Source organism: Molothrus ater, chromosome 3, assembly GCF_012460135.2.
Source record: "Molothrus ater isolate BHLD 08-10-18 breed brown headed cowbird chromosome 3, BPBGC_Mater_1.1, whole genome shotgun sequence".
Classification (NCBI taxonomy): Eukaryota; Metazoa; Chordata; class Aves; order Passeriformes; family Icteridae; genus Molothrus; species Molothrus ater.
In genome coordinates this window covers 6,854,137-6,878,629 of record NC_050480.2, presented here as the reverse complement: position 1 = coordinate 6,878,629, position 24,493 = coordinate 6,854,137, and the positions used below count along the sequence as shown (strand labels likewise).

General features: G+C 44.5%; 1 protein-coding gene across 2 annotated transcripts; it reads left to right on the top strand.

Annotated features, from left to right (window-relative positions):
- Nucleotides 1-2,183: 2,183 nt before the first annotated feature.
- On the top strand, nt 2,184-21,065 carry PSEN2 (presenilin 2). Of its 2 annotated transcripts, none has more exons than XM_036380583.1 (11): nt 2,184-2,236; nt 7,338-7,533; nt 8,612-8,841; nt 9,664-9,805; nt 10,589-10,656; nt 11,461-11,681; nt 12,506-12,604; nt 14,351-14,428; nt 16,034-16,153; nt 16,651-16,769; nt 18,641-21,065. In XM_036380583.1, exons 2-11 carry the CDS (start codon nt 7,393-7,395, stop codon nt 18,794-18,796), a joined length of 1,374 nt encoding a protein of 457 aa, XP_036236476.1. In that variant the 5' UTR covers nt 2,184-2,236; nt 7,338-7,392; the 3' UTR covers nt 18,797-21,065. The 2 variants fall into 2 exon arrangements, with proteins under 2 accessions (XP_036236476.1, XP_054370318.1); XM_054514343.1 differs by lacking the exon at nt 2,184-2,236 and adding an exon at nt 2,985-3,007 and having other exon boundaries at nt 8,615-8,841.
- Nucleotides 21,066-24,493: the final 3,428 nt, after the last annotated feature.

Below are 24,493 nucleotides of genomic sequence, written 5' to 3'. Positions count from 1 at the left end.
AAGACCTACACCTCTTTGCATTTGTCCATTGGGGTGAGAGTAAAAAGAGGGGATTTAATGAGAATGTGGAAAGAAGCAAGGAATTTATTTGTCTCTAAATTTTAGTCCAGACTAGGCACCTATGAGCCCTTCAGACAGCAGAGCAGCACTTTTGAGATACAAAAAGCTGCAAGTTTAGCTTCTAAAGCTGCTGATAAAGGGCAACTGGGCTTGTAAAACCAGTTCCCATCCCTTCAGCCCCTAAAAGAAGGAGCCTAAGAACAATTTCCCTATGTTCTGCACAGATCTATGGCAGGCACAGCTGCACTGACAGCTGCCAATGAGGTGAAGAGCAGCACAGTTCAGACTGTCAACACTTTGGCTTTGAAGTTGTAAAATGTTTTAAAACAGATAAATATTTTTACTATTGTCCCAAATTTGCGTCAGATAATTTTGCTCCATGTAAAAGTAAAGGGGAGTAAAATCATTGTCAGTTGTGGAAAATCTGAGTGCAGCCAAAATTATTCCTTCCCCAATGTTAAACTTAACAAAGCAGCATCCTTCACATGTGTGAAGGATTCAATCCATCAGAAAGATTCCCATTAAAAAAATCTTCAGCTGGATCAAGTGTCCAGTGAAAAGGAACTCAAGAGTTCAGCACAAAGACCAAAGGTAGACACAGCCTTTGAGGGAAACCTGCTAGAAAGAGCTCTGACAGTGAAGAGCTCTTGGCTAGTGAAGAACACAGCCAAACACAGAATTTATCAATTTTCCCAGACTGACTTTACCTTGGCAAAGGTAAAAAAAAATAATAGGCAGGTCTCTGGGGCTCTGAAGAATTTTCCATGCAACTTAGTTCTGTGTGCAATTCTTATCCAAAATAAGAATTATGGATACAAGGATGTCACTGATGTTGAGCAGGGACTTTGGGGAAAAGAATGTGATGGCCAACTTAAGATTTGGGATCTGCAAAAGATTCCATTTTATCCAGTGATTTATAGTGGGGTAGTTCACGTGTTTGTACCTCATCTCTCCTTCATTACCATCTTACTCTTCATTCCCTCTGTATACAGAATCATCTTGGGTGGCATGGAGCAAAGAGGAGTGTGAATTTCCCTGTGTCTGTGCCTGAGGTTCTTCCTGAAATGACAACAGCAGCAGAGGGAAATTGCCATGACTCCAGCTCGTGTCTCTGCCCCCACAGATGATGAGCAAGTGCTACAGAGCTGCCAGAATCTTAATTTCACTTGGCTGCTGCTTGATGAAGCAATAGGAACAGAGGCAGGAGTGGTTTTCTTCTGACTGAAGAAGCAATTTCATCTATCTACTGGATTATCTTGCTTACTATCATGCCTTTTTTTCTTCTTTTAATTTTAAACAAAAACGCTTACAGTCTGAAAATACAAACTTCCCACCCCCATTGCAAACAGGACGAAATTGTAATTTTCCTTATTCACCCCTCTGATCTCTATACTGAGCAGGGTCAGACAATTCCAGCAGAACTATTCTTTGGCCATTTCCTCTGGTTTCTCTGTTTACTCCTCCACATTTCTCTCTTATTATTTATTACTCCTTTTATTTCCATCAGGATCTGCATGCTTGCCTATCATTTTATTTACTGAAGGGATAAGTTGATGTGCATTTAAGCCTTCCAATACTTGAAAGGGGTCTACAAGAACGACAGAAATTGACTTTTACAAGGGGATTTAGTGACAAGACAAGGGGGGGGATGGATTCAGACTGGAAGAGAGTAGGTTTCGGTAATAAACTAGATATTAGGAGCAAGTTCTGTACTCTGAGGGTGGTGAGGCGCTGGCACAGGCTGCCCAGAGCAGCTGTGGATGCCCCATCCTTGGAAGTGTTTAGGGACATCTTGGACAGGACCTTGAGCAACATGGCTTGGTGGGAGGCTCCAAGCCATGCAAGGGCTTGGCACTGGATGACCGCCCCTTCCACCGCCAGCCATTCCCGGACTCCGCCAGCCCCGAGGCTGGGGCACGGCCCGCGCCCGCCCCGCCATGGTGGCGCCGCCGCCTCACAGGCTGCGACCGAGCACCGGCGGGCGGCGACAGCCGCCTTCCTATTGGCCGAGCCTCTTCCCGTTCTTCTCTCCTATTGGAGAAGAGGGCTCGTAGGCGGGGGTAGCCGCTGAGCGACGGCTGCGGCGACGAATGGGCGGGCGCGGCCGTCCCTCCCGGCCGGCGCTGGGGCGGGAGCCAATGGGAGCGGCGGGGGGCGCGTGCGGTGCCGGGAGCAGGTAAACAGCGGGGCCGGCCGGGCGCGGGACCGGGACCGGGATGGGAATCGGGATGGGAATAGGAATGGGAATCGGGGTGAGAATCAGGATGTTGCGGGCTATGGAGTTGATGGGATGAGACGGGACGGGACGGGCCCGGCGTTCCTGCGGGGTCTCGGGGTCGCCCCGCTCCCGGAGCTGCCTGTGTCTCTGTGTGTGTGTATAGACGTATAAATGCATGTTTACGTATAGGTGCATATTATATATAAAAAACTACATATTTCCACGTGAGTTAGTGTATGTGCGTGTGTTAAGATACCTGTACACCTATTTCTCCTGGGCGGTGGCGGCGTATCCCGGCTTTCATTTGGAAGCGCCCGGAGGCAGAGAACTCCGGGCAGAGTTCTTTAAGCGTTCGGAAGGGCAGCCGGGCAGCGAGAACATTGCATGGGAGAGGAGCTCCTCTGGCCTCCTGCAAAGCCTCTGCCTGCTGGGCTGGGGCTTCTCTTGGGGCTTGCTTGTTTTTTGTTTTTTGGGTTTTTTTTTTCAATTTTCTTTAATGTTGTCGGTGTCGCTGGCCGTGCACCTTGGATGCGCAGGGAAGCAGCCCAGCCCCGCTGTGTCCCTTTGTGGGCGCAGGGAAAAGCAGCCACTGGGCCAGGACACAGGAACTCAGCCCGACACAGGTGTCCTTGTGTGTCCCCGAAGTGTCACCTCCAGCCCCTGTGCTGGCTCTGATGCCCTCGGCAATAGTGGGACTGATGCGAGTTGCTGCTCCCGCATATGAGAAGTGTGAGCTTTGAGGTTTTACCTGTGTGGGGCTCTGGTGCCTTTGTGCTGTGACAAGGAGCGTTTGGGCTCAGTGCTGGCAGAATAATCCTGACCCTCCTGGGCAGGGTCTGATTTCAGCTCTGCCAGCAGAATCGCCCTTTGGGGCTGCATCTTGTGCCTTTCTTGTGGGACAAGAGAAAGCAGTGCTGGTTCAGCCACAATGTAGAAAGAAAGCTACGGATCTTTACAGCTTCCCATAGCATCTTGTGCTTTGTTATTTTTGTGTTCTGGGGCGGAAAGTGAATGGTGTTTGCACTCTGAGATGTTTTGTTCCAAGTCCCCTGGCATTTTAGCAGCACGCCCATTCTGGCTATTTATTAGCAGAAGGATGGAAATCTTTCCTCCTAATTTTGGCCCCACCATTTCTGATTTCTTAAGTTTATTTCCTTCTCCTCATAATTATCAACAGCAGTGGTTGCTGCAGCCAAAACTTAGGAGAACATCAGGCTGTCAGTATCATCTCAAAGCTTTCTCTTGATCTAAATATAGCAAAGAAAATACATTTTTCTTAATCTAATTGCCATCAAAGAGAACAATATGGATAAGAAGGAGTTTTAACTCTCAAGTGGATAATAAAGTATTCTGCCAGGCTATAGCAGCCATTCTGTGCTGTATATTGTAGAGGTGTTCTTTGTGATGGATGAAATGCAAAGCAAAGGATTTAGATTGTTTGCAGCATGAAAATAAAAGGCAAACTGAGGCTAGATCTTAATGTTAGTGAACTGGCCCAGTTTAATCAAAATCCATGAAGCTGGTTTTTTGCAGTTGAGGAAAGAGGTCTCTTGCATGAAGGACATCTGGAAAGAGAATTGGTGACTCCTGTTTCCCTTCAGGATTCACAGGACTGCTGTAAAGCAGGAGTAATTGTATTCCCACCTCAGCTCTTGTAAGAAGCACTTACTACTGGCCTACTTTTTGTCCTCTTTCATTTTTTCCATAGAGTTTTGAGAGTTGGGTCATTTTGCTCTTATGCATTGTATGATTTTTTTTGAATGAGACCTGATGGTTTGAGAGGCAGAGAGGAGAACCTTGCTTGATAGAACTTAGTGCTTCACTTTGATAATGGCCTGGAATTTTGTTTAATGTATTTGGTAGATCATGCTCTCAAGCTTTCTGTGAATACAGATACAGCTTATATTTATCTCCATGTTTTCCATTTCTGAGCTGTCCCTCTGCCTTTTTCAGCTCAGCCTAGAAAAACAGTCAATATGCACAGGCATATTTGCTGTCATGAGCATGAGTAGGAAAGAAGCTGCCTTGCTTTCCATTGTGGTGTATGCAGCACCCTTTTGGCAGGCAGAAATCATTTCCACAAGGCCCTTTTCCTTAGTTTTAGTAGTGGAGTGAGACCAGAAAACAGTGTGGCTTTGTAACACCCCTGGCTTAGCTGCCTGGTGCTCTCTGGCTCCCTTTTTGTTTGTCAGGCAAGTCCCTGGCTTTCTGTTCTTTCCCTCTGCTCAGCCCAAAGGGTGCTGTCGTGTGTGAGGGTGACCAGGCAGGTCCTTCCTCCCCTGGAGGACACATTGCTCAAACCACAGCTCTCTCAGGCAGCCCCCACAGCCTTGGTGCCAGTCCCAAGGGCAGCTGTGATCAATAAATAGTGCCATTAGACAAAATCCCTGCTGGGTCTGTGGTGGGGCACACGGGGAGAGCCAATGTTCCTGCCCCTGTAAATTCAACTGTCCTGCCTAGGTAAGAGCCACAAAGCCACACTGCCAAGGGTTCTGCAGGGCTGAGGTGAGGATGGGCTGCCTGTCACCTTCAGGCTCACTCCTGCTGGAAGGGGGATGCACAGTGCTCTGTGTTTGCTCCCACAGCCACTGTCAGGGCCTGTCCTGCTGGCTCCTGGCTCTGTGACAGCAAAGGGAATCTGGTGCCTCCCTGGCTTTCCAAAAGCAGGACACAGCTGATGAGCACCTGGTGCTGATGAGAGTTGGAGGGTGGTGAGACGAGCCTTTGGCAGGACAGTTCAGATCAATTTCAGGCAGCTGTGACTTTGGTGTCAGCCACAGGAGCTCCTGTAAAGTCTTGGATCCCTTGGGGTGTGTTTGTGTCAGCCCTCACTGGAGCCATGGCTGTGTAAACAAGGCACACTGAAGCTGTGTTCAGCTCTGGATCTGCTTGCTGAGCAGAAGTATCACGGCACCTCTGCATGTCCATATCCTTGTTGGGGGAGCCTGGGAGGGCAGTGATTGGCACAGAGGTTTTGCTGCTGGTTTAACTCCTCCAGTGGGCATAAGTAGGGTATTGAAAGTGGGCTGACTGGCTGTCCCTTCCAAGTCCTCTGCAGAATTGCTCTCTTTATGTAGCAAAAATGATTTCTTAAATAATGTGAGAAAAAGTTCTTCGGTATTTTGATAGGGTTGTTGAAACCTAAATATTGGTCCCAAACTATCAGTGAATAAAGCTTTATTTATTTCCTCCCTGGTGTCTGGCATGAGCAGAAGGCTTTGAGAGTTATTTAAATCCTGTAGGTCACAGATCCTGTGGCATGAATAACTTATCCTGTTCCTCATCCAGAAGTATGTCATGATTGAATGACTGTGGATCTGGCTTCTTTAAAGACCTAAATCCTAGAACTGGAGCAGAGTCTGGTGTCCCAGCTGTAAATTGTGAGCCCTCAAGTGCTCAGTCAAAAGAGTGAGCAAATTATTTATAAATAACAAATTCATTCAATAATTATTAAATAATATAATAATAGAAATATTTAGATATAATTTATTAATATAATAAACATTTAAAGATAAAATCATTAAATAAAGGGTGTTAAGCATCCAGAGAGGAGATCTTGGTCTCTGTAAGAAATAAGCACACAAGTGTTAAGCAGCTCACTCAGTAGAACAGGATTACTATGAAGCTGACAGGCCTGGTGTGAGGGTTAGCCCTGCTTCTGTTTCCCATAATGTACCACTTTTATCACCAGAGGAGGAACAAAATGATATGAAAAAGCAAGAGAAGCCAGGGGAGGAGCAGATGTCTGAAAAATGTTTCACTTGGGTGGATTGAGTTGATGTTGTAAAATTTCTTGAAGGTGCAGATGTGTTGAGGAGGCTGTGAAAGAAAGGAGGGGTCTCCTACTCCTCCCTCTTTCCTTCCTGCAAAGTGAATTTCAGTTCCTTTAGTGAGAAGCAAGAATATCTCACAGATCTTCAAAGCAAATACTCTGATGTCAGGGTGTGCTGGTTGGGCTGTGAATGTATGATTCAGATTTAAGTGACTGTGTCCAAATCACGTGGCTTCTTCAGCTTCCTCTTCTATTTCCTGAGACACAGGAACTTGGGTAAGGTTCTGTAGAGGAGAGTTCTGATAGATATAACTGCTGACAATGCATTAGAGGTATGGTTTTGCTCATGGACAAGTGGCTGGGTATCAGAAAAGTGATTAATTACTTGCTTTGTTGAGCTGACTTAATAAATGCTAAAAGGAATTTTCCTGTTAGTTGCATGTATAACTTCCTGAAATCCTGATTTTAAGGCTGTTCTGCCATATTTAGGGTAGTGCACCTTCTCCCTCTGGTGTCTAGAAAGAAGAGCTGTTCCTTTCCTTTCTGCACTCTGTCACTGCTTTGCCTGCTTTTCTGCATAGCAGTAGGTGAAAAGAGGCCAAGCATTTCTAGCCCCCACATTTATTCTCTGTGTTTTTGCCCATTCAAGTAATTTTGCTTTTAATCACAAGACAACATAAGGAAAAACCCACAAGTGGCTCTCCTAAAAGGAGACAGGTGTTTCCCTTGCTATGCAAACCTCTTCATCAGCAAAGGGAAGTACTGCTAATAAATTTCATCTGGTTAATAAACAGTCATAAGACAGCATGTAGCTCCTGATTAGTGCCTTATGTAAAGCTGAGGCTCCAGGTTCCTAAGAAACTTCTGCTCCTTGCTGATGCTCCTGGGAGTGTTGTGTAAGAGCTGAGCTTTCTGACAGGCAGCCAGTGTGTGAGGTGAATCTGTGTCTGGCCCCTGGCAAACAAACACTGAGCAGGGAGAAACCTCCTTTGTGGCAGGTAAGGTGTGCTGGTGGGAGAGGGGAAATAGAGGCAGCAAGTGTGGAAGCTGTGGTGAAGGAAAAGCAAGTTTCTTTAGTGCTGCATTGTGCTGATAGCTGTGCCTGCAGCAGTGCCAGTGACTTGAACTGAAGGGATTGTCATGGCTGGGTGAGGGCAGGATAAGTCTGCTGTTGGGAGGAGATGGAGCCTCCCTGCTCTGAAATCTGCTGAATCTTCTTCAGACTTTCAGTCCTTTGCAGTGTGGTGTTCACTGTTTTCTTCCCCCCTGCTCTGCTTGTCCCCACAGCCTTGGGTGGTGCCTGGCTGTGCCCTCCTGAGCGCTCCCTTGGGCAGCGGCCGTGATGGCGTTCATGAACAATTCGGACAGCGAGGAGGAGCCCTGCAATGAGAGAACATCCCTGATGTCTGCAGAGAGCCCTCCTGTTCCCTCCTACCAGGATGGCCTGCCAGCCTCAGAGGCAGGGCAAGCACAGGCACACAGGGTAGGTGTGTGGTGACAGAAGCAGTCCTGCTACCCCTCCATCCCTCCTGCCAGGCTGGATTCTAGGATTGGCTTTGGTGTTGTTTCACTGATGTCACACACGCAGCCAGCAGCAGCACTGCCTGTTGCCACTTCCTCCACTCTGACTTTTCCCCATATGTATAGTCCTCCCTTTTCCTTCCTTTTGATCAAGATTCCAAATCAGGCTTTTCATCAGGACCTGATGCAGATAGGACTGTCGCAGGACATCCTTTGTAGCCTTCTTGTCTGCTCTGGTCAGATGCAGCGGATGGTAGAACAGAATCTAGTCCAGCTGCCAGCAAAGCAGCAGGATAAAGCAAGCACAGCATTGCTGAGAGAGGAGGAACAGGTCAAGCTTTTGTCACCTCAGGTGATATTTTTTTCTGTCTGGTTTGGGGCATCTTGCCCTTCATGGCCATGTGTCTGTCTAGATATGTGTATTTGAAGAGCGTGGTGGTGTTCACAGGGGTCCCAGGACGAGGGAAGAGACGAGAATCTTGGCTCCATCTTTCAGAAGGCTGATTGATTATTTGATGATATATATTATATTAAAGCTATACTAAAAGAATAGAAGAAAGGATTTCATCAGAAGGCTAGCAAGGAATAGAAAAGAATGGAATGATAATAAAATCTTGTGACTGACCAGAGAGTCTGAGACAGCTGGACTGTGATTGGCCATTAATTAAAAACAGCCACATGAGCCCAATCACAGATGCACCTGTTGCATTCCACAGCAGCAGATAATTATTGTTTACATTTCGCTTTTGAGGCCTCTCAGCTTCTCAGGAGAGAAGATCCTAACGAAAGGATTTTTCATAAAATATGTCTGTGACAGAAGAGGTCCTTAGGTATTCATGGCAATGGTTTAAAAACTCTTGCAACCTGTTTGCAATGGAATTGAATGGAGTTTGTAATTGTATTGTTCAGTTGGTACCTTTCTATTAGGACTCAGCTGTGATGCTGTGGTGGCCTACAGCAGCCTGGTGAGATATGATGGAATCAAGCTTTGAACACAAAGAAAAGAAGCATCTTACACATTTACAAATATTTCTTTTCAGAAGAGGCGAGCGGGCAGCAGCCGTGGCCCAACCAATATTGCCGGTGGAGAAACGTCGGGCTCGGGTGTTGCAGTGAGAGAAAGCATCCTGGAAAATGAAGAGGAGGAACTGACTCTGAAATATGGAGCAAAGCATGTAATCATGCTCTTTGTGCCTGTCACCCTTTGTATGATTGTTGTTGTCGCCACCATCAAGTCAGTGCGCTTCTATACGGAGAAAAATGGGCAGCTGTAAGTGGGCTCTGATACAGCCTCAGCATGTGGGACCCCCTGCCCCACACACACGCTCTGTGCATGCAGAGCGCTTCCCTGGCAGGCTGGGAGAACCTTGGCACAGCTACAGGTGGCTGTAGGAACATACCCAGAGCTTACTGAAGTATGCTGTGCTCACCTGTGTTAAGTTTTCCCCACAGCTGCATGGTACTGATGCCTGAGCAGTGTCATTTGGGCTGCCCTGAACGAGGCCTGTGAGCTGCATAATCATGAAGCTGCTTCATTCTGCAGCAGAAAAGGCCCAGGCTGAGCTCCTCGACTGTTCACTCACTAGCTGGCAGCAATGAGGGAATAGCATGTTCATTTGGATGAGTGTCTCATTTCCTGGTGATATTTCTGGTTCCTAAAGACTCGTGGTGTGGATACGTAATTCCATCCAGCTCCTGCTGACAGTGCCTGGCTGCTGGGGCTGTAACTGCTTCACATATGGGATGGAGAAGGGGGGACTGTGGTCCCTTGAGCTGAATCAAAGGAAACAAAATAAGGTGGTGAGAAGGGATAAAAGAGTCCAAGACTCTCCTACCAAGTGTGGAAAGAAAGGGTGTCCCCCATTTCAGAACAGCACCTGGGAACCCAGCTCCTCTGGAAGAACGTGCTTTTGACAGAGACCACTAATCTTTAGTTGATAATTAACTTGAGCCCAGCCTACATCTCATGTTTGCTGTCCTTGGCAGTTCTACCTCCCTTTCTTTCCCACACGCAGAGAGGTCTGGTTTTATCTGGGACAGATAATTAGAAGACAATATCTATACTTTATATGGCTTTTGCTTGATCCTGCAGGATCTACACCCCTTTCAGCGAGGACACCCCATCTGTGGGCCAGCGTCTCTTGAACTCGGTGCTGAACACCATTGTAATGATCAGTGTCATCATTGTCATGACTGTGTTCCTGGTGCTGCTCTATAAATATCGCTGCTACAAGGTAAAGCACCTGTGCCAGAGCCTTTTCCATCTCTGTGCTGTGAGCCTGGGATCAAATGGGCCTTGCATGGCAGTGAGAGACACAGGCACAGCAGGAATCACACTGTGCAGAAGTCTTTGTCAGTGGTGATGGAGCTGTGGCTCTGAGTAGGCTTTGCTATTATTTTGTCACTAATGGTAGGCCCTTAAAAACAAGGTCTGATACTTTGTGTGAGTCAGGTCTGAGTCTTCTGCATCTGATCCAAATGTTTTGCCATTTGTACTTGTACCACTTACTGTGGATGCTTCTATTAAGACATTTCACACAAGCTTTGTGGGAACTGGTATTATTTCTGCCTTCTGGAAGCTCTGGTAGAAGAGCACAAGGCTTGGAGAGAAAGGCACATTTAGGTTCTATGGTGCTCAGGGAATTCTTATGTGTGGTACCAACCCAGCATTTGAGCTCTGTCTATTCCTGCTTTTTAAACTTGTCCCAAAGACAGAGTTTATTTTACAGCCTTGGGCAAACCCTTCCTCCTTCCTAGCAAACAGAAAGAATGTGCTCACCTGTATGAGCTAGCAGCCAGTATGAATACCCATGAAAATGCTTTGGCCAGAGACTGAAATAAACCCAAACCAGCTGAAATGCTAAGGGACAGAATACAAAATGAAAGTGGGAGAACTGGGAGGGACTGGCTGTCCCTCCTCCTTCACTGAGTGCAGAAGGAGACTATTGGGCTGCAGTTCTGTCACCTGTGCAGGGGTAACAGCCCCTACAATCACTGTCTCTTCTTGCCCTTGGCAGTTCATCCATGGCTGGCTGATCCTGTCCTCCCTGATGCTGCTCTTCCTCTTTACCTACATTTACCTCGGGTAAGTGGGAATGGTGCAGGTAACCTGGCAGTTCAGGGCTCCTTCACCTCTTTGCTGAGAATTCCCGCTTTGAACAAGAAAAGGAATGTCTTCCCTTCTCCAAAGGCATATTTAAGTGTTGTTAGAAGAAGATAGCTGTCTTTTTTAAAAACTGGAAAAGAAGATCTTTAATAGTCAATGCTCAATTTTACAGAAATCGCTGAGAAGTGATACTGTGAGCATGAAATGAACAGGCTGAATCTTGTGGTACAGAGGCCCTGGATTATACGTTGAGAAGCATGTGGAAAGGCACTTCATGTGCCAAGTTACTTTCCTGATTTGTCTTTTTTCTTAGACAACATTGTTTCAAGCTCATTCCCTTAGCTCCCAGCTCAGGTGAAAGGAAACTTGTGGATGAGACATTTGTTAAGACATTTTCATTTTTAACTGTGAGCATATTGCACCTGGTGGTGGGATGACACTGACAGAATTTCTTTGCTGTAGAAAGTCATGTAGCCACAGGCCTGTGCTCATTTAAGACTTGAAATCCTGCCTGCTCAAACCCTTGGAATTGCTGTTGAACTGAGGACTAAGGCAGTGGGGTGCTGGTCTGTAACACAGCACATCCATCTCAGGCAGGAGGAGCAGGGCTCAGAGCAGCGAGTAGCCAAAGGGCAGGTTCCCCTTTCATGATGAGAGTTGCTCTATTCTGCTTCCTCCTGGTGTAGCTGGGGGCTTTTTTGTTTAGCTACAGCCTTACCTTTTGTTTAACTTTGCATGTCACTTGCTTTTACTGCTTAGCTAAATTTTCTTGTGGTATTCCAGGGAAGTATTGAAGACTTACAACGTGGCCATGGATTATCCCACTTTGTTCATAGTCATCTGGAATTTTGGAGCTGTTGGAATGATTTGCATCCACTGGAAAGGTCCCTTGCAGCTCCAGCAAGCTTATCTCATTATGATCAGTGCTCTAATGGCATTGGTGTTCATTAAATATCTACCTGAGTGGTCAGCATGGGTGATTCTAGGTGCAATCTCCATCTATGGTAAGTCTGGGTTGTGACTCTCAAGGCTTGGCTCCTGGAGAGGTTACTCTGTGGCAGTCTCAGGACTCTGTATGTCCTTCCAAAAAAACAACTTTATGGTGCTAAAAGCTTTAGAAAGTGCCAGATGGGCAATTAATTTGACTCCCTGTCTTGTCTCTTGCTAATTGTTCGTGTAGGTAGTGTACCTCAGCCAGGTCTTTCAAAGTGGATCACCAAGTCAGGGAAGGACTGAACCTCACCTCACTGCATGGTAGGGGTGGCTGGATTTTTATCAGTAGCAGACCTGACAGTCTTGCAGGTTTTGTTTATTGTTGTCAAGAGATCATGGATTTTGGTGTGAGTTCTAAACTTCAAGAGAACCTGCAGAACAAGAGGGAGGAGATGTGATGGAGGAGAGAGGGTAGGCAAAGAGGTACTGGCCTGAAGGCCTTCCTGCATGTGAAACCAGAGCCAGGGTATGAAGTGATGGAGTGTGGAATGTGAACAAAGCACCCCCACTCCTCCTCTAATTAAATTTAACATCTCAGTGAAATGCTGCCATCAGCTTTCAAAGAACTCATGTGGTATTCTCAAGGGGCTTTTTATAGGATTAACACAGTGAAAACTCTTATTATTATATTAAGGCTTGGAGGTGGTATTTTAAGTGAACAACACTTTCAGGGACTTAAAACAGCTAAAGTTATGCAAAGTGGTGGAAAGTGCCATTCAGGAAATCATCTGGTTTATATGGATAGATGTAAATGTAAGGGGAGAACATCTTAAAGATAAAGAACATAAAATATGCATGACAGTTCAAGATGAGATTGGTCCTTTTCTTTCTGCAGATCTGATGGCTGTTCTGTGTCCCAAGGGGCCACTGAGAATGTTGGTAGAAACTGCACAGGAGAGAAATGAGCCCATTTTCCCTGCATTAATCTATTCCTGTGAGTAAGATTAAAATGTTAATGTTTTTAGCCTGATGAAAATCTTTGTCTGTGTCAAAGCAAAGAGCACTGTCTTAGGTATTTTCTTGCCTTAAGAATGGTGCCCAATTATGTTCTGGATTTTGTAGAAGGCCTTGTTTACCACTTACAATGTTGCTAACTCTAATTAGCCAAAGGGAGCCCACATTTACCTTGTGAAGCTGTATGTTCAGAAACAGACTGATCCTTTCATGAATACAGTGCAGAATATGCTTCTTTTTTTCTGCACACAAAACCCTGTGTGAGGTGGGCAGCAGTGTTTGCCAAGTTCTGTGATGAGGTGATGCTCACTCAATGCATTTATTCATTGTGTGTGTGCTTTACAGACACACTTTAAACATGTGATGAGGCTCCATGCTTCCTGCAGCCCCCTCTGTACTGTACAGATGCCAGTGCTTAGAAATTTGCTTTGTTGTTCATTGTTTGGCTCCTCACTCTGCAAAGGGCTGCATTCAAGTATTGCTCTGCAAACAGAATCAGTCATCTCTGCCCTGGTTTACTTGGGTTCTTTAACTACCACAGTGGCTGGTGCCCTTGTCAGAGGTATCCACATGCCTAAGATAAGATTGTTGGAAGGCAGAAGACTCAACACTCATGGGACCTGAACCTGAGTGTGCTTCATGGACCTCAGTGACTTTTTCATTACATCACTTGGAAGATGAAGGGTTATTCCCAAATGTTTGGTGCTAAGATGAGGATGCCTACAACTTGACTGATTTTTTTTTTCTCCAAGTATTTAATGTTACATAAATGCTTTTATGTGTTCCAAGCAGAGTCTCAGCTCACCTCAGCTGCCTTCCCTTTTACAGGAGATTCTGTTACCCTGACCTGAGACAATCCTACATGAAGTCTTTCCCATCCTTTAGTTAACAAACAAGAACTTCCCTAAAGGAGAATGCAGTTCAGCAAATAATAAATACTGAACAAAAAGTTCTTGTGCAGAATGTCAGTGTCTCCATTGCAAGCTACATTCTTTGGCTCCCTCTAGATGCAAAAACATCGCCTTGGCTGAGCTCATCATGGAAAAGCAGGCACTGGGTTTGCCTTGGCTTATTTTGTTTACCTTAGCTTCTATAAAATCAGGGAGACTGATGCACACTTAAATAAAAAGCTGATTTGAGGTCCCTTCTGCTGATTTTGGAAGGGTTTGTATTCCTTTTCAATTTAAGGATCCCAAGAATAAACCCTCAACCATCAGTTGCTATTGGAACCCAAACAGAAATATGCAATATTTTGACAGGATGGAACCACAACAGGCAGAGAGAAAACTTGGATTCTGACAGCTCCTGTAATCCCTCACTTGTACCTTTAGCAGAACATGAGCAAGCTGTGCTAGTTAACCTCTGGTTACCTTTTGTATTACCATCATTCCCTGGGAAATTGTTTTCTTTGAAGAGAAGAGGCAGAAATCAGGAAGAAACCAAAGGATTTGCAGACCCTAGTTCTGGAATTTTGCTTCCTATAATCCACAGAGAACATTATATTGACTCTTAGCTACTTGTGCCCTGGAACTTTCTTAAAAACTGAATGGATGCATTGCCTTGGCTTTCTCCCACCTTGCTGTCTCAGTTCCTAGGGAAACAAGCTGAGTGTTTTAGAAGCATTTACAGGGGCAAGGGTTTGTATTTTTAGGGACAGCTAAATACTTATTTCCTCTGAGCTATAGTGGCCAATATTTTATGCAGCTGATTACTTTCTTTCTTCCAGCTGCTATGATGTGGACAGTTGGAATGGCAAAGCCAGACGCAGCAGCAAGAGGAGCAAGTCAGCAGACATGGGATGCAGGTTTGTTTGCATGTTCCTCTCCCATACAGAGCACTGTCCTACAGAAATAATGAATATGTTTGAGACTGAATGTAAACATAAGCCCCCAAATCCTGATGGATGAATTTTTTTTTCAGCGTTGTTACCTGCAGAACTCAGTGATGTTCATAAACCTGCTGTTAGGACTGGCAGCAAAGATGAGAAGACAGTGTAGGAAGCTCCAGTATTCAGGCCACTTTTATTTTAAAAAACCCCAAACAAACAACAAATCAAGCAGAAGTGTTGTTCAACTCACATCTTCAGTGTACTGAAGTCAAAGCTGAAAGGGAGCTAATGGGGAGTTACATTTTTCCATACTGGGGATGGTAAATTACAACATAGGCTCCTAAATATAATACTGATGGGCTGGTGAAATTCAGTGTTGCATTCAGACCAGTGCCATGGTGTACCTCTCTGTAAGTATTCTATGGCTCACCCAGCTAAAGAAAATAAATATCTTTACCCTTGGATAAAGCCTAAAGTTGAAGACAGTTACCACCAGTAGCTTTTGTGATTCAAGTTTACATTGTAGCTGGTTCTGCAGTAATTTGGGTACCTTTGCTTTTATCTTCTTGAGATGCAAATTAAGCTGCCTTAAACTCAGTTTTAAAGTGACTGAATCAAATCTTGCATGTAGTTTTGTGAGGATTTGCCATCTAGTCCTGTTGCACTTCAGAGATGACAGTACTTTAGAATGTAAAAGCAATAAATGTGTGCAAAGGTTTGATAACTGAACATGCTGCTCATTTCAGGATGAAGCAGGTGACATACCAAGGAATGGCAGGGACACAATCCTGCTGGGAAATGGGGCACAGAGCAGGCACAGACTACATGCTGAGGGGTACAGAATGCTCTGTAGAAGCTTTTGTCCCAGATCTGCTTGCACCTGCAGCAGCAGCAACCTGTCAAACTGACATGGACTGAAGCGTTTGTAGGAGCTTCTGAAAAATAGGAGTTGTCAGATAAAGTCATATATCACAGACTGGCTGCTTCTAAAAGTACTGCCAAAGGCTCTGTCAGATGTGCTTTAACAGAGGGGGGGAAAAGTGAAATTTGTGGACAATGAAATGTGTCTTGCTTTCTACATGTGAGCAGTCAGCTCCGAGAATCTCAGTGCGACTCAGGACTTCTCTCACAAATGGCAGTCCTCTTAGTCATCTATTTTGGGTGTATGACTGGTTAGGGAATACCTGAGCACCTCCACCCCAGAGGTATAACACTGTGGGAATACACATCAACTTTGCTGGGTTTGCCTTGTCACTGTGGCCTGTGCAGAGCAATGTTATTTCTGTGTACCTGCTCCCTTGTTAAAGCCATTGAGCTCCTGGGTGGCTGCCAGAGAAGCTGGGAACACCCACACTTCCAGCTGTTCCAAACAATAACACATATGTTTCCCTCAAAGCCACTAAATGTCTCTCTCCTGATGGTCACATCTCCAGGAGAAAAAGGGCTCACCCACTGCAGGGCGGCTTCACAGGAGTGTGGATTTCATGGGCTAAAACATGTTATAAATGTAGCTCTCTCTTGTGTTTCTTGTTTTTTTTTTTTTTTGGTAATCCACTCTTGGCCTGTTTTTGTGGAACCAAGCTGAGGATGGCAGAAAACAGCTCAGGAGCCCTTCTCATGCAGAGTCTCAGATGTCAGAGACGACGAGTCCTGTTCCAACCCGCCCCGTCACTTCTTTAGAGGAGCTCGAGGAGGAGGAAAGTAAGGGAAGCTTTATACCTTCTTTTCAGTGTAATTAGAGCCTGACATTTTTAGTCTTTGTGCTTAACACTCTGTTCCCTAGTTTGGTCTAATCACAGTTAATCTGAATAGCTGTGCTTGCTGAGCAATGAAGATCTTGAGTCTGACTGTGTATTACCTCTTGCTGCTGCAGAATCTGTTCTGGGATTGTGGTTCCAGTGACATCTGTTGGCTACATGTACAATTTAGAACAGTGCCTTCTTCCCCCTGACTCCTGTCCCTCTCTGTCCTTGTGCTTCCTCAGCTGGTTCAGGGAAGCACCTCAGAGAATGAGGGAGAACAAAGCAGTTAGTGGGAAGAGGGGTGGAAGTCTCAGCCTCCTCAGGAATGTGTGGGTCCAGGTTGGTAGCCAGGACTAGGAACCTTTACCTGCTCCCCAGGGGACAAGAATTTGTTCAGAAGGAAGCAAAACAGGAGGCTGAGAATTAACACTTATTTTGTTTTTCCACTTCTTTTAGGGGGTGTGAAGCTGGGCCTTGGAGACTTCATATTTTACAGCGTGCTTGTTGGGAAAGCAGCTGCCACAGCAAGTGGGGACTGGAATACCACACTGGCCTGCTTTGTAGCCATTCTCATAGTAAGTGAGCAGCTTTTAAAAGCTCTGTCACAGCCTGTTCAGCACAGAATTGTTGCCAGAAGTACCAGCAGCTGAGCACTGCTGAATCAGTCCAGGTAACCTGCTAGGTATTTAGGAATACTCTGTCTCTAGATAGGCACTGCAGCAGAATGATCCAGACTAATCAGAGCAGAGCCGAGTGTGGATGTGGTGGGGGTGAAACAGCCTCAGGGAACTGCTGGTGTGTTTGCTTCAGCCACAGGAGTCAATATTTGGAACTCCACACTGATTAGCAAGTGTAGTTGAAAAGCTTAGCTCTGTTATGCTAGGGGGAGCTGATAGATAAGAGGGTAAGGACCTATCTTATTCTACTATTTGAACTGGGAAAAAATGAGAAGGAAGGAGACTTAGATCCATGGAAATTATCAGTAAGGGCAGGTGACTAACATACTGTAGCTGCTAAAGAGTTGGTCCTGCCAGGTCTAATGAAGACACACTGTTAAGCTTCCACCTGAGTGGAAAATAATTACTATGCACTTGCTGTTTACCTCAACATCCTCATGGAAATTAACCAGAAAGACAACAGCAGGATTTTTAGAATGTAAAAGAAAATTGATTACTGTGTCCTTCTTGGGCCTCTCTTTTCCTACGTAGATCCCAAGGACAGTGCCAGTGGCTGTCACTTGTGAAAATTGTGCATCAAAAAGCATGCAAACTAGAAATGAGCTGCCTTCACTGGAGTCTGTTCAGTGTAGCTTTCTGACCCCACAGCTCAGAGAAACCCATGGGATCACCAAACTCCCTTTGCTGCAGTCCAGCATGGGGGCATCCCTTTGCTGGGGGAAATATTCTTGGTCATCCATCTTGTGAGGCCAAATGCCCCATTTTGCGTCTTTTATGGTACTTTTAAAACTTGTTCCATCTCCTTTTGCAGTTTCATAATCTTGCTGCTACATGGCTTTCTGGTTCTCAAAAATGTCCCCCCAGTTTCCCAGCAGTAAGCACATCTCAAAAGGGAGATGAGATTTAAAGAGCAGGTGTAGGCCAGATATGATCCATGAGAAAGTAAGAACAGAACTACAGGCCCAGGTAGATTGTGAACAAGTTTGCAGTCTAGAAACACTGATTAAAAAAAAAAAAAGAATTTAAAAAATCCTGTCTGCTGATCTTTAGCTAGTGGATATTTTTGGAGCCCAGTGTCTTTGAAGTTTTGTCATCATGGAAGAATTAAAAAGGGCTCTGATGAGAGAAGGAATCTAGAGGTACTTAGCCACAGGATCTACTCAGAATATACAATAGCTTCCTCACATGCTCCAAAAAGCAGATCTTGGCCTGCTATTCATGTAAAACCAGAATTCACCCATTGTAATAAGCAATCCAGCCAAAAGAACAGCAGTGGATTTTTGATTTTGTTTTGGGTTTGGGGTTTTTTTGGTTTTTCTTTCTTTTTTACCCTAAGGGACTTTGTAAACTGGGAATGTGTTATAAGTATTAGAAACCTTCAGTGGAACTCCTATCTGTGCAGTTCACCAGGATTTAAGTGCTTTTGTCTGCTGGATCACTACTTCATTCATAATGGCACAGAACAAGGAATAAAATAATGTGTAAAGAAGTTAACCCCTTGGGGTCAGCTGTACCTCTGCATTTGCTGTTCATACCACTTTCTCAGCAGAGATTTCTGTGCTCAAGATTGCTGAGGAAAAACCTGGCCAGCTTGTGTGAAAGATGAAGCTGTGGGCACATCCATATTCTGCTGCTGGTAGCTCAGGCAGTCTGCAGTGCTCTACAGTGCATTTAGATAATTATCTGTATGTTGGCTTGTTGGTGACAGGTGAATTTCTGGTTGTTGTACTATTACCTCCTTGTGATTCTTATTCTGTTCTCTCTGACAGGGTTTATGCCTAACACTTTTACTACTGGCTGTTTTTAAGAAAGCACTGCCTGCTCTCCCCATCTCCATCACCTTTGGCTTGATTTTCTACTTCTCGACAGACAACCTCGTGCGACCGTTCATGGACACCCTGGCCTCCCACCAGCTGTATATTTAGAAGTGAGAGTTAGAGGATTCTTTTTCAAGCTTTGCTGTGAAGTATGGTACAATGTTTGGAATAGGTCATAAAGTTTTTACACTTAGTGCCATATATTTGTAAGGAAAACACTAATTCCTTGATATGCCGTGTACTAAAAATCTAATAGTTACATGTTGAACTGAGATTTTTCACAGGACTCTTGGTGAAAAGCCTGGCTCCTTGCTGATGTCAGAGTGTTACTTTTATTTTATTTGAGGTGCACAGTGGCTGTTGTGAGCACAGAAACCTGTATGTGGCATGGAACACTGGAGAGGTGAGGGGTCTGATCTTCCAGGAGCTAAGTAAGGTGTTTTAGCCCTGGAACTCCAGTCATCTTCTACCATAATCTAGAATTTCTAAGTTTTCACTTAGAACTTCTAAGTCTACACTTCTGAAGTGTTGTGCAAACACGAGGTGTAAGTGATTGGAAAAGCCCAGCTGGGAGCATGCACAGAGCAGTGTGTGAGCCATTGGAGAAGTGAGGCTGAACTCTGCTGTGCACACAGCATCTGTTGAAATGCCCTAAAGGCCCATTTATCCTGACCTCAGTTAGACACGGTGAGCCAGGAGGGATTGAGACAGGATGTCAGTGCTGGGATGGTGGAACATCAGGCTCTGAGCACATCCACCAGTGCAGCAAGCAGCTGATGGAGGCAGGGCTGCCCCTTGCAGCACATCAGATCCTCAGCGTGCAGAAACAGATACTGCTCTCTCCTCCCAACGTTTTATTTTTTAGGAAATATTTTTCTGGGTCATTACTACAATCCTGAAGTGACCCTAAGGTGGAAATGACTAAACAACTCCAGTAAATCAGACCTGTAACTTACTTCCTGTGTTTCTGGTCTCATTTCTGTGCACTGTTGTAACTACTCCAAAGGAGGATTTACCTTCCCTTTATTAAGAGGTCCTCTCTTACACTGACTGAGACTTGGTTTACCTAGGTTTTTGTACTGTTTAAAGATTATTTTTTTAATTAAAAATTTTCAAATAGCTATTTAGTGTCAAAGGAACTCTTTTGGAAATATCCAGTCATAGTTTGTATCAAAATATTGGGGTGCAAACTTCAATCTGTTGTTACATTACTTTTAGGAATAGCTATACACCCTCAAGTGAGTTCATTAAGAAAATCACAGTGCTTGATGTCAGTAAAAAATACTTAGGACAGACTGAACCTTCATGTTTTGTCCACCTTTGAAAATAATTTTATTTCTACTCTTTGAGTCAGTTTTTCAATAGCTGCCAAAGTTCTGTGATTTTATTTTTTTTTTTACCTGTGTCTGTTACTCAAACAAGCTCAGTTTTCTTTGACAGCTGATCAGTGTCAGTAAATGTAACATTATGTGAGAATTCATGAATAATGCAATGTCTTTGAGAGACACAGAATTTAATTTCTGGAAATACTTCTTAGCAAAGGTTTTGAATTACACAATTTTATGTAGTGCTTTTTCCAGTAGACCTGTTCAAGCTCATCTGCTTTGATAATTAACAAGGATATCACACAGGTGATTCAGACTAATTTTTAAAAAGTGCATAAGTGTTTTTACAAGGGGTGTGTGTGTGTGTGCGTCTCGGTCTGGACAAGTCAGTAACTCTTGCTCTTTGTTAGTTTTCCATCCTCATTTCTCACATTTGCAATGTTTGGACTTAACAACTGCAGAGTTAACTATTACTAAAAGGTATTTCCTTTGGAAATGTAAATCAGTAGAGCTTTGTTTGCTGATTTTTAAGGTTTATGTGAGAGTTGCTTTTTCTATTTGTTTGTTAGTGTTTGTTCTTTTTAATGAAAACAGTTATGGGGCCAAATCAGACTAGAATCTGGGAAATGTGATTGTACTTTTTGCATTGCATGGTGTAGAGAGGATATTAATTATTTCTATATACTGAAAGAAAAATCCTGCTTGGCCTATCAGGGTTGTATTTCTATGAAAGCAGAATTAATACTTGAGGAAACTGGAAGGGGACCCTTCACATATTGAAGGATCACCACTGGTTTTCTGCAGATACCTGATTGCCAAAGACTGGCCTTCCACTGACCAATTCTGCAGAACTTACAAGAATTTTAATTTAAAAGGTAACTGAGCAAGAGATTCTGGCAGTGCAACAGAATGTATAGTCCTGGTGAGTGAAAGGAGTATATCATGGATATACTGGAGTGGTTATAAATGTATAAAGTTCATATGTATTTACTACAAATATATATTTGTGTTTGTGTGTCCATATACACACAGACATGCAAATTTTAAAATTATGTGGAGTGATTTCTCATCTTTTTGGACGTTTTCACCTGTGCATAAAGTGAAGTTTTGTTTGTGATGTTAACATTGTGCAGCATGGCCTAAGATGTGAAATGCAGAGAGCAGGATTTACCCTACTCACAGCTGGCTGCTACATGAGATACTGACTCAGTGACCTGGCACCTTGAATCAGCAAAGCATTTGTCTGCCTAATGTCTTCATTCACTGGTGTCAACTTGCTGCATGCTCTGAACCAGCACAGCTGCCATCTACACTGAGGTGACACCTTCCTTGGTGCTGGTGTCACTCAACACCTGAAGTCTTTTAGGAGGTGCCATGTGTTGGGATTTTCCTGTGTGATCCTGCTCACACTCACCCCTCCTCTCCAGTCTGAAATGAGTGTTTCATTGCTTCTACTCTCAAATGTACCTTGGGCATACATCAGTCTTGAAGATCTAAGACTGAAGCCAAGTCCACGAACAAAAATGTAGTGGTGAGCCTGCCTAATGCAACCCCCCAGTGAAACTTCTGGTGGGAGGTGTGGGGTTGTTTTGCTGAAGTGTCTGCTCTGTGTCAAAGACTGGAGATGAGCCCCGTCCTCAGAGGATGCACAAGAAGCATCATAGTCATAATGAAAAAAACAGAAACAGGATAGTCCTTGCAGAAGCACACAGTTTTCATTTGATACTCATGGTCTGATTCATCAAACCTGACTTCAAGCTCTTTGTTCTTGCCCTCAGAGGTACTTCCAGCTAATCCCATGGTGGATGCTTTCCTCTTCCTTGTAACTCAGACTGTGGTTTGTTTAAATTGAATATAGAGTTATTTTTCTTTATTGTTTCCCTCAGTCCCCGATCTCAGTTTCTGCTTTAGAGATGCTCCTTGGCAGCCACGGGAGGGCAGTAGGTCCATGTGGAGAAGCACCAGCCATTTTAAAGTACTCTGCCCTGTGCCCCTTGTTTTTCAGAGATGCTGAAGGCCCTGCAATCTCCCTCGTGGGAGGAGAAAAGAGAAAGGCAGGCACCCCACGCCCCAGCACAGCTGTAGTTTTGGTCCAGCATGGGAGAGGCTTTCAGTGAGAACAAGCTCAAGCTGAACCAGAATTCATTTAAAGCCAGCTGCTTTCAGTGTGATGCCATGTTCAGCACTGCAGTCTTGGGTGAGATGCTGCTGTTATACTCCATTTTGTTTGGGTTCTTTTTCTCAAAGCCCCAAGCATAAGTCAGGGGCTCCCCCAGGCATTGCTAAATTCAATTTATTACATAAAGATTTCTTCTGGGCATCTTCAAGAAGGAAAGGAATAATTATACTTACTGATTTGTGATTCTTCCTCTTCCAGTCTCCTATCCCAGTAGGTCTTGCTAATCTGGGAGGAAAAAAGAACACACAGCTTGTCCTTCCAGCTCTTGGCACTGAGAGATCTAGGGACAAGCTAGATAATGTTGGATAGGCTTTGAGCAACATGGTCTAATGGAAGGTGGCCCTGCCCATGGCAGGGGGTTGGTACTGGATGGTTTTTAAGGCCCCTTCCAACCCAAACCATTCTATGATTCTCTGTTGTTTGTGCCTCAGGAGGACCAGGGGTATCTTTATTTTCTTGAACCTGGTTGTTTTGTAAGAAAGCAGTCTGGAGAGTTGTGGTATCTTTGCCAGAAATTCTCCTACAACACTGTTTGTATGCCCCCAACACACACTGTATTCCTCATTGAATTTACCCTTTCTTCCTCAGTCAGGTAAAGTGATGTGAGCTGTTCTCATTCTACAAGTGGGAAACAAAGCAAGACAGTAAATCATGGAATCATAGAATGGTTTGGGGTGGGAAGGGACCTTAACATCATCTAGTTCCAACCCCCTCATATGGGTAGGGACACCTTCTACTAGATCAGGTTGTTTCATCCAGCCTGGCCTTGAACACTGCCAGGGATGGGCAGCCACAACTTCTCTGGGCAACCTGTGCCAGTGTCTCAGCACTATCACAGTAAAGAATTTTAATAATCTAATAACTAATCTAAACCTACTGTCTTTCAGTTTGAAGCAATTCCCCCTTGTCCTATCACTACATGCCCTTGTAAAAAGAGGGAGGGAGCACTCTTCCTCTTTCTTTTGGGCTCCCCTTGGGTACTGGAAGGCCACATGACCATGCTGGGTTTGAGCTTGGATACATAAGGAAGATCTGTCCACATCAGATCATGGCATCAAACACCATCACACAAATAAATTACTGTTACTTCTTTTTTGCATATTGCTTTGCTGCAGGTTTGCTATTACCCACCTTTTGCCACTCTTAAATCCAAGATGTTTTCCCTGAGCACTGAAGGAGTTAAGCAAACATGAACTGTTATCTTCTTTGTGCAACACATTTCACAGGTGCCCAAGAGCACAATTTGGGAGGTGTCAGTGCTCAGCACTATTTGTGGCTCACTATTAAAAAGATCTAAATTACCAGAGACTTTGAAGTGGAACTAGCTAAACTCCTTGATACAGAAACCTGAGACAGGTACAGGGCCAAGTGGATGGAGTGGAAGTTTTCCAAAACTGGGAAGTGTTTGAGCCCTATCAAATGCAGCCTGAGGTAAGTGACAGCTCCCACAGCCAACTCTGGATTAGATCTGTGCTGAAATAAATGCCAGGAAGCCTGGCACTCCTGAACTTGCCTTGCAGAAAGGGGTGGAGTAGGAAAAGCATAAGGCCTGTTTTCCCCTGGATCACTGGTTTCTATGCTTTCAAGGAGACCTTGCTCACCCTGGTATAAAATATGAGTAACTCCACAGCTAACTTGCATTCAAGCAGATCAGGAACAATGCATAAAGTGAAAGTGTGGAAATCTGATCCAGCCTATTTAACTTATGCCATGCCATCTTCAACCTTTACAAAGCTTAAGCTACAAGCATTTAAAATTCTCCCTGACTTCACTGAGCTGCATTTGTGTATAAAAGAATATGAACCTTCCTTCAAAACTGGTGTAAGACAAGCAAGATCCCTGGAGCTGAAGGTAGGATTCAGGATTATTTTAAAAGCTACCTATCCTAACTGTGTACCAAGAGTTAGTAGCAATAAAATGCCAGTAGCATTAACAGAACTGTTCTAAACAGGAATGTCATCCCTCCATCAAGCCAGAAAAGACACGCCCTCTCTATAAGCCCCTACTAAATACAGTCTTTGTGATATTCTGGGAAGTTCAGATTTGAGCTATTTTTGTTCTCCAGCTATTGTGCTAATAGTCCTCTTCTCGAGTGTTCTGTGAGTTTCAAGGGGCATGACAACTGTTCAACTTTCTTCTTTAATGTGGAAAAGAATTGCCCTGATTCCTGTCTGTGTGATTTGTGTGGGCAAGCAAGAATCAAATGGCAAGAGGGCTTAAATAGGATGGGGAAATGAGGGCATTTAGCATGTAAAGGGTTAAGATACCTTCTCTGCTACTCTTGTGTGCACATGCTATGTA